Genomic DNA, 16122 nt, shown 5'->3' with positions numbered 1-16122 from the left:
CATTCTGTTCTTGCAGTCTGTACTTAACTCAATTCAGGGGTCGGCATCCAGTATATCTTTTGATCTGTGTACATCTTTGAAAATAAACATATATAGTGTCTGGATAATGCAATCTTTTGATCTTTGTTGTTTCATCTTTAATTCAATCTCATTCATTTTCTGCCTCTTATAACAATCTTTTCTTTTCTAAATTACTTTTAGAAGTGTGCATCTTCAACCAAATTATCCAACTTTTCATTTCATGAAATCCAATGTTAAAAAAATGGACTTGTAACTTTCCCCCTAAGTTAATGTCTTCATGTATGAATGTTTACTTTGGTTTTTCTTGTGTTGAGGTACTTAAAGACTTGCAGACATTATTGCAACTAGATTGATGAAACAAACTATGATATTTGGTCTAGTGTAATCAATTTGGCCATTTAGTTTTGCCTAAAATATAAAATAGTTTCACTTGTGAGTTCAAGTTTGTAGGATACAATGAATCAGCAATCCTCTAAATGAGGTAGTCAACCACAAAATCAAATGTCATGATGCTCGGGTAAAGCTAATAACCAGTCAATCAATTTTTGGTGACCGTTTGTTGAAGCCTCCTAGCAAATCAATCTTCTGAACTGAAATAATCATTTAACTCAGAAAAATAATTAAATTGCCTAAAACAACACAATAACATAAGTGATGAATCTTTTGGGAAGGTGTTCGAAGAGGTGCTTTTGTATTAGATCCAGCTGGCCTGCCAACTGACATATTTGGTTCGGCATGTCAACTGGATCAAGTTCATAAGAACCTCTTTGGAATCAGAACTACAACATAATGATGAAATACATGGTGTTTCAAGAGGATTGTTTTGAGTTAGATCTTGCTGCCTTGCCAACTGACATATTTATATTGCCAAAGCAACAAGATCTAGCTCATAGCAACCTCTTGGTGTTCATATCGTTCGAAGGATTTTACAAAGTTTTTTGTTGCATTTATAACAAATGAACCGAGCACACTTATTTATGGAGGTTTATGTCCGTCGTGGACCACAAAAATTGTTGGTGCAATGTGGACCACACAAAAAAAAATCATGAACATAAGATATTCGGATTGTATAATCCGAAATATCCCTCACCCTACAAAGTGTGAAGTTTGATTCATTTTCACCCATTATTGGTTGGTGAAAACAAAGGATTGGAGTTAATCCTTAGACAGAGTGAAACAATGAACAAAATTCTTTAATATGTTTTATTTTCCTTTATAAAAATATTAAGGATAAGTGTTTGTACCACAATCTCTCACATACATTTTTTAAGGAATCTCTAACATACACTTCTTAACACACTCTAATCTAATACAAGAAATTCAAGCGGGTTAATGAAATTATGCGGCGAACATAAATTTCAATTAATACAAGAGAGTGTGACAAAAAGTGTATGTGTTGCTAACATAGTACTGACCCAACAAAAAAGGCCACTTTGTAACAACCTCATAGCTAACCCAGCTGAAAGCCAAACATGTCTCTTCTCACTAACCTTACTTCATTTCTTAATGACATTTTCCTATATACTAAGAATGGTAAAATCAAAATTTTCCACACTATTTCATTCAAGGGTCTTCAGCTAGCTTTGGAGAACAGTATGCAACAGCCTCTGCAACAGTTAGGAAGATCTTGTCTTCACCAAGAAAGTTTGCAAAGTTGGATGTGTGGAGTTTGTCTATCACTAGTGGACCAGGATTTGCAAGAACAAGCTGCTCAAGAAAGAGGTACCTTTTTAGTTAAGATATCTATAATTGTTACCTTATATTATATTGTTTAGAAATGTTGTTAACATACAAATATATATAGGGCATTTTGAATTTGAATTGAATTAATTTAATTTATCTATCGACAATGATATAAGCAATTGCGACACTATTTGCGAGATCTTATGAAAACAATATATGACATTAATGTGTCTATAAGTGCATGTTTAGAATCACGGTGGGTAGGACAAAATCACGGTGAGCCAAGCCGCTAAGATTCTGCAAAACTCACCGCGAATCAAAACATGCATTAAGACGATGTTTTCAACTTACTTTCATAACATGCATATTCCAAAACATGAATCAAAACATGCCACTGGCATCAATCAAAACATGCATTATATGAAAATAATTTATTTATTCATCTTTTGTTACCTGAACTTCTCTCTTTTGAAGACTTCTATATAACTCTTCCAGGGCATGGATGCCACTGGTATCAATATCAGTAACGGCTGCAACAAATTAAACACATATTTAAGGCTAAGCATATTCATAATTATGTGCCTAGCTGAGTTGAGGATGAAGCAAAAATATAGACTCACGTGACATTTCAACTATCAAAAATTGAATTCGTGTTTGATAGTCTCTATTCACTCGTTCTTCTTCATCCATCAGCCATCTTAATATCCTGCAATTAGGCATCATAAATAGGTTTAATTATTGCCAAAAAGAAAGGAAAAATTATCATTTTATAATATATGTGTAACTCGATTAGATATCCTAACCATCGTTTGGTTCATCCTGCAATTTTTGGTCTTTGAACATGTTTCTTTCGTTTTTAGACTAACCTTCACCTATTACTATCAGATTTAATTCCAAATAGCATGCCTTTTTTAAATATTACTAAACCATATGATGAAACTCATTAGGTGAATGTTTCCCCGAACTATTAATCACTATTCAGACTGTAAAACTATTCAATGTGAAACTCTCAAAACACCTATTTCACGTCTAGAACTGCACATTTGGAGTGTGACCTAGATGACTCGATAATGGCGGCATAATAAATTTAAGATAGACTCTGATACTATATTAGAATTCTGTGTTTGAACCTAACCACCATTCACGTCGCATCACTATCTAATGTGAGGCTCACTACACTGCTTATAAGATATTTGGGATTATTGGATGTAACCACCATTGAAACTTCTTACATTATGGATGTAATCCTCTGATACACTGGTGACTCCTGTCATTTTCCGAACTATTTACAGCTTCTGTCTTTACGGCATAGTTAATAATATGATTGCTAAAAAAGATATATAGCTTCCTAGACCACTATACAGATTGTATTATTTCCTTTCAATTCAATTAAAAAAATTTACAAACAAAAAGCGAAAACTTTATTACCTTTCTTTAACATAATTGGAGTTAGAAAAATATATTGCAGAATCAACTCTTATAATCAATACACCGGGAACCCTTGTGGCTTCTGGATATTGCTGGATGTTTCTATAAACAGTTGTCCTAGGGATCTTCCCTAGAATAGCCGTTCGGGGCCTTGTGACTTGCAATAGGATCTTTGCAAAGGATATAGAAACCTGCCACAACATGCAACAATAATAACAAAATTAATACTAGTAATCAATCAGAAACTAAAATTTAAATTATTTTAGAGCATAATAAGATAACTGAATCTTTGGTACTTACAGCAATCAAAAGTCCTATCTCAACCGAGGCAAAAACAACCCCGAAAAATGCTCCCATGCAAGCAACAAAGTCAAATTTATCAATTTTCCATATCAAAATTGCTGCCTTATAGTCAACAAGGTTGATGACTGCACAAATGATGATTGAGGCAAGAATTGCATTTGGAGTGTATTTGAAAAGTGGTGTGATGAATTGCAGGGTTAAGAACACGACAACAGACATGACAATATTAGAGACCGCAGTTTCACAACCAGCCATGAAATTTACTGCTGACCGAGAGAAGGAACCTGACAATAGAAAGAAAGTATATCACGCTTAAATGAATTGCAATGATTAATTATGAAGCAATTTATCATAAAATTAACAGGGAAAATTATATTGTACTCCTGCAGTTTCATTTTTTTTACACATAAGGCCCCTCGACTTTGGTTCATAGTGAAATTATAAAAAAAAATTGATCTTTTAAGGTCCCGTCAAAGTTTATGTTGCATTATCTGATATGCTTTTAATACTTTCTCAATCTTACCAGTTGCTACATAGCAGGAAGTCATCGAACCAACAACATTCATAGCTCCTAATGCCACCATTTCTTTGTTTCCATCGAGTTGATAGTCCTTCATAGAAGCAAATGTTCTTCCTATTGCTATGGCTTCCTGATAACCAAAATGTAACAGGCTATAATGACAACGCACGAAAATGGTAAAATATTTTTTGAATGAAGATAATAGTCTCAAAGTTTCCTTACTGTCAAAGCTATCATGCCAGCCACAATGCCGATTCTAACGCCTTTCGCAAGGTAATCACCAGTAAAATAAATTTCCTTCACAGAGGAAGGATTTATCCCTTTCTCTATGTGTTTTACCTACACACGTCAATAGATAAAAACATTTACTACTTTCAATAAACAGCTTAATTAAGCATTTATTATATATGAGCTAGTTCTATAAGAAAAGACAGATAAATTTAAACTGTTTTCATAAAAGTTATAAAGCTGTTTTCATGAGCTATCTTGGAACACTTATGGAAATAAGCTAAAAGAAGTTTATGAACATGTCATGAATTGTTTTTATAAGCTCTCTCAGACAGTCTCACAAGTGCTTATGCCAGTAGATAACCTCAAATAAGCTAATTCAAACAGGTATAGTACTTTTACAACTATTGAATACAATTATAAGCTTCTATGTTCACAATGAGAGTAGGATTATATATACTTACAATTGCAACGCCATGCTTGTCTGCACGTGTTATGTATACAAACAAGGTGGAGAGAACAACAGATATCAATGGAGCAATTGCTGGAACCCAGAAGAATTTTTGGCCCTTCTTTCCCTGATCGACAACATATAACATTATTAGAAAATAATTAACAATCCTAACAAATTGTCTAAGAAATGTTTAGTAAAAAGAATAAGAGTGCTTACAATATACTTGGCAAACAGAAGAAAAGCAAGAAAGGTTGATCCAATTAGTATAGTTTGCCAGTTCCACTGCAATTTGTTAGATATTAATCAGCTTTAGTATTTGCACAGACAAACACATACACATATCTAAGAATCTCGTTATTTATTTTCGTGTCCAGGTATAGAGAAAGAAAGCATACTCCATGATGGGCTGATGAGAATACTGAATTCATCACAGATATTATATCGGTTTTCTTTGTGAACTTTTGAATCCCAAGGAAACCCTTAAGTTGTTGAAGAGCTATTGTGATGGCAGCTCCCCCCATAAAACCGACTATTGCAGCATGTGATAGGAAATCAATCAAAAATCCTAACCTGGTTGAAATATCCACCCAATTGGTATGTCATTAGCATAAGAGTTTGTTAGCAAATGTATAGGGCGGCATTAACATTAGCCATGTAGCAAAAACATTTCAGATTAAAGGCGCGTCAGGTGCCTAATACCGACACTAGTGGTTACATTAAATCACTTTCTTTTTCTTAAATTATTAAAAGCGTTGTGTTCGGCATGTCGATGTTAGTGATTCGTAGAACAATATTGCTAGAGGAATTCATAAATAAACTCGCCTAAAATCAATGAGTCATACCTAAAAACACCAAGAGTTGCCTGTGTAATCCCAGCGAAAAACGTGGCAGTAAAAGCAAGTCTTCTATATTCTGTTGGATGTGTATTGGGATCAATCTCATTCTGTAGTAAAGTCCCCAACAAGAGAGAAACCACGGCCACTGGCCCTATCGCAATGTCACGGGAACTACCCATGACGGCATAAATCAGTGGTGGAACAAAGCTTGAATCTGTAAAGCGTAAAACAAAACACAATGAAATCTCAATCCAACATCCAAAGAAAAACACATAGAAAACTTGAGCTTGTGATGAGAAACAAGAGTCATACACAGTCCATACTGTGGAGCCAAATTTGCAAGCTTTGAGTATCCAATGTCCTGTTTTCAGAACAAACATAGCAAAACATAAAAAAGTGGAAAGCAATCAATTAAAAATACAATCTCATTGATTTTTAAAACCTCAAAATAAGCAATTTAAAGTAAATTTACCTGAGGAATGCAGAGACTAGCAATAGTTAAACCGGCAATAAGGTCCCCTCTAAACTTTTGGAGGGTATAAGTTCTTCCCCAACTAAGTATAGGGAATATGGCTTCAATTCCCAGAATTAACTTACGGGACTTCGTCTGATCCTTGAAAGACCTTAGAGGATCGTCAGAGAAGAATGTTTCTTTTACAGTGTATTGGAATTCCTTGAAGAGGTTTTGTTTTGGAGGAATTCCAACCTTGTGCGCGTATGGTTCCTGGCCTTGTGAAGAAGACAAACTTCTGCTATCCATCTCTTTTGTTTCAACGTTTTCATCAGCTGGACAACTCATTGAGGACGTCGACAATGCCTTTCACTGTAATTTACGTAAAAAGCTAATATCAATTAGCTACTAAATTCAAAATAGTTTAACAGAAGTATTATTATTAATTAAAGTGGCGCTAATGGTCCCTCTACGATTTGTCTCTGAAGGGATTTAAGCTTCGTCCATTGAGTTTACACAGTCAAATTCTTACTAACTGAGCAATAATTCAGAAACATAAAACCAACCTGAATGAAAGGGATGCGAAGTTCACAGAAGAGTGTAACAAACTGGTCAAAACTTTCAAGACTTGTTGAGAAGCTGCTTTGGTTTATATAACACAAGTCAAAAGTTGGTGCTAAGCTGAAAGAATAAATGTAGAAAAATAAGCTGTGAACTCAAATACCACACATGTCACTGTCATGAATAGTTAGAAATTTTAAACAAGTAATAGCAGGTCAATATTTAACTATAACTAACAACTTATGAAGACTCACAAATTAAGGTTCTCTTGTAGCAATCCAACTATTTACTTGATATGAAGAATGGTTAGGACTGAGAGGATATATATAGTGTGAGAATGAGCAAAGGAAATAGTCATTATTACTGTTATCATTATTATAATAAAGTATTAAATCATAAGCCAAATTGTAATTGTTGTGCTTAATCAATAACCAAGTAGTCCAAAAAGTCAAAACAGAAGGAAATTAGACTTTTGTTAATCACACCTAACAATTCCACTGACACTTTATCTTGGATTCTCATTCCAAATTTGGAGGTTAATTTAATCAGTAGAAAAACTTGAAGGATATTTGATTAAACTTAGTTACCACTAACTTTCTTGATATTGTACATGCAGAATAAGTAATTCCAAAGATACACAAACATTAACATTGCATTTTAAGGACATTGATAACAAATTTTACAAAATTGTATTTTTGTGACTTGGAATACCAATCTAACAGTTTTACCAATTTAACTGTTTCGACAATTGAAACACCAGTACATCAATGAAAAACAGGTCTAATGTAAGTGTCACATCTGTTTATGTTGTTTTTTAGACATAATAATCCAGCTTCTACACTGAGTGTGTCAATCGCGCTAAAAGATTAAAAATGAATTGAATTGTTAAACCTTAACATCGTTCGTCTATTTTATGAATACCCATCTACAAGTTGCCTCCTTCGGGAGATAGTCATGACCAAGGTTCGGACTCTGAAAACTAACATAACCACTGACTAATTAACATTTGCCTATAAAAAAATCTATCTCTAAATTGATTTGTTTTTGGCAATATTCGATTCGGGTCCACTTGGGAATACCCTTTCCTTAGAAAGATTTGTATTTCACAAGGAATGAACCAGGGACCACTCACTTAAGATTACCATCTACATATTCACCCTACACAAACCTAGTAAGGTGCCACTAAAAGCCAACTTGTTTCAGTTAAACCTTAATAATGTCCTAAGAAAGAACAAATTCGACCTAGAAATACAAACAAAAACAACAATCCCAATTGACTCATCAACAACAATCCTCAATAAGACAATCATACTTGGTGTGTGTTTTGGAAAACACCAAAATGGTGGGTCAGAAGCTACACATTTGAGCTTCTAAAATTCACCATTGGGGAGCTCCAAAGTCACGGTAAGAGTAATTCACCGCTCAACCTAATTCCCAGTAGTATTGACACTTCTGATTGAAGGTGTGTCAGATGTCCAACATATGTCAGTGTACTGACACGACACAGATACAAGTCATTATGTTCAATTATGTCATTTTGTCAAATAACTACTACTGATGTCGACATGTCGATGTCCGTGTCAATGTCCCACAAACACATGGTTAGATTATGTTTAGATTGACACTGGGCTTCTCAAAATCATGGGCTTCTCAAAATCACAGCAGCGGTGTGATTTTGTTCACACTAATTGTAACTATTGTCAAAATCGCGGTGGTTCACCTTGATTCTGACCATCCCACCGTTAATCCAAACATGCATCAAATCAATAAGAACAATACCAATTAAAATATAGTATCAAAGATTATCGATAACGTGGTGCCACACCATTTGCTTTTTAGTTAACACTTTATAAGAGCACTACACAACAAACACAAATTGCACTTTTTTTCCTTTTAAACAAAACAAGACAGAACCCAAATTTGAACTTTTCCAAACAACCAAGAACCACTAAACGTCAATTAAAAAATGATTCAATTTTGAAAGAATAAAGTCAAAACCTAACTATAGACTCAAAACTCACCTCTCTTTTTCCTATGCTTCTCATGCAAACCATTGATAGTGCAAGATTCCAATAATCTAAACCTGTCATAATTTCAACAAATTAAAACGTTAGAATAATTAAAAAACCAATAAACAACACATCAAAGAGGGAAAAAAAAAGAAAGATACGCATTGTTGTACTATATGCACATGTAATAGAATACCATGTAACAGTTTCAGCTTCGTTTTCAATTCTCCACGTTCGATGGTTGTCGTGAGTCTTTGAAGAAATTTTTATATTGTGAAACATTTCTAAACCATTAATAGAATTGATGAGTGACACTAAATTAAAGAAACAAAAATTGTGTCCTGGTTCGATGAATCTGAATTGTGTTAACCATATTTTTGCCAGCTTGTGCTTTGTTGCCCAGAAAAATAAGGAAATGTGTGACATTGCATTGACCACTAAAAAAATGGAAATTTTTCGTAAACATACTCATCTTTACTTCCTCTTATGTTGAATATATAACGCAATTTTACAATATCTACTATGATGTTCAAAACTGAACAAATTCAATAGAAAAATCGTAAATCGAACCAACACAAATCAATACCGCAAAAAATTATATTTAATTTGGATGTATTTGAATCATTTCTTTACTCAACCGTATGGTTTGGTTTAGTTTATGGTTTTTATTTTTTCAACCGAACCGAATCAAACCAAACCAAAACATAAGAAACACACTGTTTAATGGAAACTAGATCAATACTTGTAGAAATTCAATGAATTTTTTTATAAAATGACATATTTTCTCTTGTTAAGGTTCTTTTACTTTTTATTTAAAAAATGTATTTATGTGCTACTTGAACTTTTAGAGAATGATAAAATCTTAGTTGTTGAATAAATAAATATTTTATCCAACATTACAATTTCATTTAAAAAATATTTTTGTATCAGAATAAATAAATATTTTTTAGAGAATGATAAGATTAACTTTTTATTTAAAAAGTAATCTTATCAAAAATATTCTTGATAAGAAACAACACCAATTGAGGGAGAGCCAAAAACATTAGCTTTAATGGAGCCAACATGGGGAGGAAGCCATTGAACTTCAGTATAGTCTCAATTCTGGCAGCTCTAAGAGGCAAATGAAACAGAATTTTCTAAAAAGAAACTTAAAACCACAACTGGAATAGTCCCCTAACACAAATATGTAAATTGATATTCCTATAAAAAAAAAAAAAAAAAAGTACGTAAATTGAGTTGATATTGTTAGTTAAGTTCAGTCGTTCAACCTAAACCAATGGATGAGATTGTTTAATTGCGTGGGATTTTTTAAACAAAATTAAACAATCTCAACTGTTAGATTTTAAATTAATGATTGAGATTAACTACTACGTATAACTACTCAAGCTGTAAGGTATCCCGGTTCTACAAGCTTTGTACATACTTTCTCCAATTTTAAATGTAGACCAAATTGAAATGTATTTGGATTTGGATAAAAATTTGACCAAATTCATTTTGACTTTTTATTATATTTTCCTATATTTCTTTGTTTCTGTTCAAGTTAAATGGGATGTCTGAAGTTCGAAGTCTGATCCTTGCACTTATTATGTAATGTCCTTATAACTTAAGCTAAGTTTACGGGGAAAAACTCAATTTATTTTTAAGGGTCACATTAAAAGAATAAAATTATTATTATTTATGCATTTTAGTTGATTTGGCTCTCTTGTGTTTGAATTGTTTGGCTCAACACGAATGCTAGAGTTTCAATAACAAGGGGAATCAATTCATAACCTTATAGACAAAATTAAGCTTCAATCATATTGTTGGCTGAAGACAAATCACCCTAATTTTACTTTCAATTATTACATGTGGTGGCTTAATCCCCTCTATTGTTTGGGAGTTCTTCTTTAGTTACATTTGCTCTTTTGCATTCTTTCCATTGCTTGTTTTGCGGTTTTACACTTTTATTTTGGTTTTTTTTTTTTATCAAGTAGTTTAGTGGTTAGAACTCACACGTTTAAATGTTAAAAAGTTGAATGTTCAGATTCGAACTTCATTCTTACATATAATATACAATATCTCTCTCAGCTGAGTTAAGCTCACGGGAATTTCCTTTAGTCTTTTGTTGTAACAAATATTTCTTTGAAAATGGAAGAAGTTTCAACAATAAGATAGCGGCACTGAATACAATTGAAAAGTCAAAAGTAGTCTTTTGTTTTCCGTTCCTTTTGTGGGGTGGGGATGCTTCTATTTGCCGGGTGGCTCCACACGTGCAACACAATGGTAAACGGTTGAATAAATCCAATAACCTGGCCACATTCATTTTTGTCCTAGAAAAGAAAAACTAAAGAAATCTTTTTAAACTTGAGCACAATCATTATGTCTTCCGCACCAGTTTTCTGTTGCCGCATTTCCATTTTAGAAGTATACTCTCTCCGTTTCAAAATATAAGCAAAATTCAATTTTTAGGTTCATTCATTTAATAATGTATGTGGTTCATAATATATCATTAAATGAATGAACCTAAAAAGTGATTTTTGCTTATATTTTGAAACGGAGGAAGTATCTCGGTTGGTAAGTACAACTTAATATTCCGTCCGGTCATTATTATAAACAAAAGTTGATTTTTTAGATTCATTCAATAAATGATATATGTGGTCTATATATAGACGATATACATAATTTACTGAATGAATTTAAAAATTGAACTTTTATTTATAATAGTGATAAGAGGGAGTAAATTAAATAGAATGCACAAAAAGAGAATATTTCTAGTTTTACGTTTTTTAATATGTGCTTTAAGAATACAAGTTAGTATGACTCTATAATGTTTAAATCTAAACCGATTTAAATTAAAGTCGGAAACCGATTTAAAAGAAAATTGAAAATTGCACAAAATTGATTATTATTGAATGTATTTGGATGTCATTTTATGATGGAAAATGTTAAAAAGTATCATTTGAGCATTGTTTAAGCATCTAAAATAACAACTTTTGCATTGGAACTTGTACGATTATGACTTTAACATGTATTTGCTTTATATTTTCAAGAGATAATTTCTTTTTGTGAGTTCCTTAAACAATGCACTTAAAGCACTTGTTAGCAAGACCCTTATTAAATCAGATATTAAAATGCATTTGTAAACAATGTATTCATTTTTATAGACATCACATATTATATTAGGCTATTCTTTTTTGGTTTGTAATTCTTTTGATACTACACATTTGTTTAGTTTAATCTATTTTGTTACTATTTCATATGTTTAAAAGATAATCAATCATTATCATTCTGTACGATTAATTTTAATAAATTATATCTTATATTTTGTATTAAATCTATTATTTAACCATATTTTTATAATATTATTATTAATGAAAAATATTAAAATGTGTAATTTGCATACCAAAAAACCGATCCAAATTAAACCGCATTAAATTGAATCATATTGGATCAGTTTTTTTTAAATTAATCATCAAAAACCCAACCGAACCAGATATAATTTTATCTTTGAATCAGACGAGTTTTTGCATCAAAATTGATTCAAACCACACCGCAAACACCCCTAGTTGATACTACAATACTATCTACTCATTGTAGTTATCATTTTCAGCAAAAAAAGTTATTTTTTAATTTATTGAATAAACTATATGTTTGATCTATATTACTCCTTCCGTCTTATATTAGGTGTTCTCTTTCTTATTTTTTCTTGTCAAAAATTATTTGTCCATTTTATAATAGTCCATCCATCTCAAATTATATGCCATCTTTCATAATTTCTATATCTCAAATTATTTGTCCATTTTATAATAGCAATCCAACATTGATTTGAACCACTAATTCTCCACTTTTCAACTTCTTGATCAAACTATTCTTACTTCATGGTCGAACTCCAGATTACTAAGGCACATTTCCCGTTGAAATTAGAGGGTCAAAAAAAAGAAAAAAATGTGTGACAAAGAAAACAAATTCGAGGAAAGAGAATGTAACTCCTCTACATCCTCTGCTAGTAAATCGTCCTTCTCCTCTTTAATATCCAAAGCTGAAATGTGATATCTCACTTCGTTCATTATGTTATCCATATTTTGAGCATGATATTGATGCCATATTTTTAAGTTGTCTTTAATTAATTTGAACTTCTCTTATAGTACATACCCACTCCGACCATCCACATTAAAATAACGTCACTTATCAGACCCAATTTTTTATAAACAAGGAAATTAGTCCAACATTTCAGCATACCCTCCGATTTCGATCCCCAATTATCCTCATCAACCGTCAACAACACATGACAATGATCATACAATCCTTGTACGAGCATAACCTAAATAAATTTTGGCGACCGAAGGCACCAATATTCTAACAATAGGAACCTATCAATATGCCTTATGGAGTAACCATCACCACAGTATCAAGTAAAACTTCAACCACACAGAGGAGGATCAATTAGTGAATTATCATCAACAAGTATGTTAAAATGATCAAAGTCATCACTACGAGATCCTTTCCTAATCTTCCCTTACTCCTCAAAATGAATAGTATTAAAGTCCCCACACAAACACAAATTTGCGTTTCTCTAACTGTTCATCAACCTAGTTAAATCAATCCACAATACATGCTTATCTCAAGAATCACATGGAGCATACACATTAACTAAAGAAAACTCGTTTCCACTTTTAATGAATCGACCGTGCACAACGAGAGCATGATAAAAAGTCATGGATGACTCTATCTCTACCTTAGGACAATCCCACATCGTAAAAAATCCACCTAAGGCTCCAACTGAATGACGAAAAGAAAACCTAACAGAATTGAAACCCTAAATAGATACACACAAAAACTCATTGATCACCTCCATCTTTGTTTTTTGAATACACATGACTCATGAGATGCACATTTCCAAACAAATATTTTGTAATATCTCTCACACCTTACAAACATTTTATGATTTTATTTGTTTGTACTTTGATTCATCTGGTCCCATCCTACTTGGAAGTGTGCATCACCAGATGTTCGAGTGAGATATATATACAAAATTGTCCCAACCTGTCTTGTGGACACCTTAATATTCTTATTTGTTTTACTTTAAATACTATACCTTTTCCCAAGTTTATTCTCACTCCTTAGCATGGCGGTTCTACGCACCAAAATCAAACACATTTCTATTTCAATGTACTACATTTAACCAATATAATAAGTTTATAACTTTCACGTTCTAAATAAGAACATAATTATGAGTTCATTATATAAAAATGAATACATTGTTTACAAATGCATTTCTAAAATATAGTAATATCTGTTGGTAGTATGCATTAGTGGATCCGGAAGCTGTTTTTAGTGTTGGAAAAAAATATATATAGTCCATAATAATATTCTCGTATAAAATGTTTATACATCATACACAACGTTAAGAACAAAACTCCCCGTAATAGTTTATAAAGTAGGACGATATTCCTTTTTAAAATATCATGTATTTCCTATAATTGTGAGTTCAAAGTGTTAAAAAATTAGGAGTTTGCTAATGAGTATCCCAAACAATCTGGATTTCAAAATAAGAAATTATTCTTTAAGAAATTCAAATATTATAATTTTTAATATATTAATTATAGAAATATTCATAATATGTTACTATTTAAATGTCTTAAGAGTGTTCCGAAGACATTCATAGTATTTTTTAAAATTGATAAAAATTAGAAGGATAAATGAATATCACTTTATTTTGTTTTATCTCTTATAACTACTTTCTACATTTAGTTTCATTAGAAAATTTAAATAAAAGGGAAATATCTATTTTGAGGAATGCTAGCAACACTCTCTTTATCACTCACTCTTTTATTGTGTGAAATCAATGTATGTCCTACCACTTCGTATGAGTTCTATTTTCAAAGTGTAGACCCACAATAATTTAAACCAATAAGAGAATGAATATTAAAGAGAGTGTTGCTATCACTTCTCTACCTATTTTTTATAGCGAAAAATATAACTTATTAGACATTTTTGAGCAATTTTTTATTTGGAGGGATAAAGCCTCCTACTAACTATTGCTATTGTAACTCACTTGAGTTGGTATAGTGATGAGTTTGAGACATAAAAGAGTGCTACTCTCAATATCTTATATCTGATTCTTCTCGGTGTCAATTGTTTTGGTTGACTAAGTATTCCTTACCTCCTAAAAAATATCTATTGCAATTGTATCGGCCACGGTTGGTGTGTTGAGTGTAAATTAAGAGTTCCACATAGATGAAAATTTTGACCTTAAGCATCGTATAAGTGAGAAAATCTAAAATCTATATATTAATGTTTTGTTGGTGTGGTGTCAAAACCACTTGTGTGGTTAATGTAGTCCAATTGCTTGTTAATTAAGTTGATTAAAAAAGAATTTTTTTGTTTGTTATTTTTTCGGTATATAGACGAAATAATAAAGTCGTTGTAAACTCACGTACACAAGTGTTGGGGTTCAAACCTTAGTCATGATGTTTGGCTGACTAAAAAACAGTTTTTATGTTGGTTAAAAGAAACATATTTTACAGTTAATTATTTCTTAAGTCGAATGTTCTTACATATCTTAAACAAAAATATACTACAAAATGCATTATGGTCCTTCAAAAAAAAAATGCATTATGGTATTTTTTTTTTGTCTGAAGTTCAAACCTCGGACCTTGCATATATTATGCATTGTTTTTATCAACTGAACTAAAATCGCAGAGACAATTTGATTGAGTACTTGCTTAAAAAAAACAAAATTGTTTCGTGTAAAAGCTCTGAGAGAACTTGTTCAATTTTTTGGTTAAAGAACATTCTCCAAATTAAAATAGGTTGTTTAATAAAAAAACAAATTTAAAAGGTTTATACTTTCCTCTTAGAATTTTTTTTGAAGAAATTATTTCTCTTAAAATTAAAAATTACTAGATTAGCAGGCAAAATATAATCTCCATGAGCCATTCTGACCACATTAGATCTAATTAACCCAACCAAAAGTCACACAAATCTCACCCTTTCAACTGATCACACAGTCACACATTTAGTTACAAATAAAATTTACCATATCAAATTACCAAGTAACCAACCATTCTCAATTAAAAAGAGCTTGAAACTCAATAAATTAAACAAAATATGTGTGAGGTCAACCTGAGCTGCATGCATCTCATTTTCATGGTTGAAAATCATTGACCCAGCTATTCCGAATCAGTTGTTTAAATCATCAATATCACTCAAAACAATGTGCTGCTGAATACCATGACATTGAAATTCATGTACATTTTAACTGTTTTCAAAGTTATTTATAAATAAAAAACAAAAAAAATATTAAATTTTGTTACTTTTCATAAAATTACTTAGCTTTATTTACAAGAGTCTTTTTTTTTAAGGGGTTTATTTATAATAGTCTCAACTATTTTTGTCAAAAAAACATAGTCAACTATTTATTATTCCATTTCACACTTTTCTCTCTTTAAAATTACTAACAAAATAATAATTAATACTACTTTTCCTTAAAAAAAAAAAAGTTAAGAAACTTCTTTTTCCTTTTAAAAAATCAATATTAAAAAAGGAACAAGGTAATTTAAATTTGACTTGAATAAAATTTTGACCTTCAATTTTACTTCATTGAATATTTTAGTTCCTCCAGTTTTTCTTTTTCGTTTCTCATAAGT

At 31.6% G+C, this 16122-nt stretch overlaps 1 protein-coding gene across 1 annotated transcript; it reads right to left on the bottom strand.

Moving 5' to 3' along the window:
- Positions 1 to 1326: 1326 nt before the first annotated feature.
- LOC11431989 (sulfate transporter 1.3) lies at positions 1327 to 6784 on the bottom strand. Its single transcript, XM_003614920.4, has 15 exons — positions 6740 to 6784; positions 6491 to 6605; positions 5946 to 6296; positions 5786 to 5834; positions 5480 to 5687; positions 5033 to 5207; positions 4854 to 4919; positions 4648 to 4761; positions 4178 to 4294; positions 3959 to 4085; positions 3433 to 3719; positions 3133 to 3323; positions 2325 to 2410; positions 2158 to 2234; positions 1327 to 1728 (listed from the first exon to the last, which is right to left on the bottom strand). Exons 3-15 carry the CDS (start codon positions 6270 to 6272, stop codon positions 1585 to 1587), a joined length of 1968 nt encoding a protein of 655 aa, XP_003614968.1. The 5' UTR covers positions 6273 to 6296; positions 6491 to 6605; positions 6740 to 6784; the 3' UTR covers positions 1327 to 1584.
- Positions 6785 to 16122: the final 9338 nt, after the last annotated feature.

Source organism: Medicago truncatula, chromosome 5 (assembly GCF_003473485.1).
Source record: "Medicago truncatula cultivar Jemalong A17 chromosome 5, MtrunA17r5.0-ANR, whole genome shotgun sequence".
Taxonomy (NCBI): domain Eukaryota; kingdom Viridiplantae; phylum Streptophyta; class Magnoliopsida; order Fabales; family Fabaceae; genus Medicago; species Medicago truncatula.
The sequence above is the reverse complement of the archived record's forward strand: the minus strand, read 5'-3'. Positions and strand labels throughout refer to the sequence as shown.

Bases quoted from the DNA above. Each gene is read 5' to 3' on its own strand.
- LOC11431989 (XM_003614920.4), bottom strand. From the start codon at position 6,272: ATGAGTTGTCCAGCTGATGAAAACGTTGAAACAAAAGAGATGGATAGC. The intron at 5,208-5,479 runs GTATGACTCATT...TATTTCAACCAG, and splicing joins GCAACTCTTGGTGTTTTTAG to GTTAGGATTTTTGATTGATT. The intron at 3,324-3,432 runs GTAAGTACCAAA...ATGTTGTGGCAG, and splicing joins AGATAGGACTTTTGATTGCT to GTTTCTATATCCTTTGCAAA.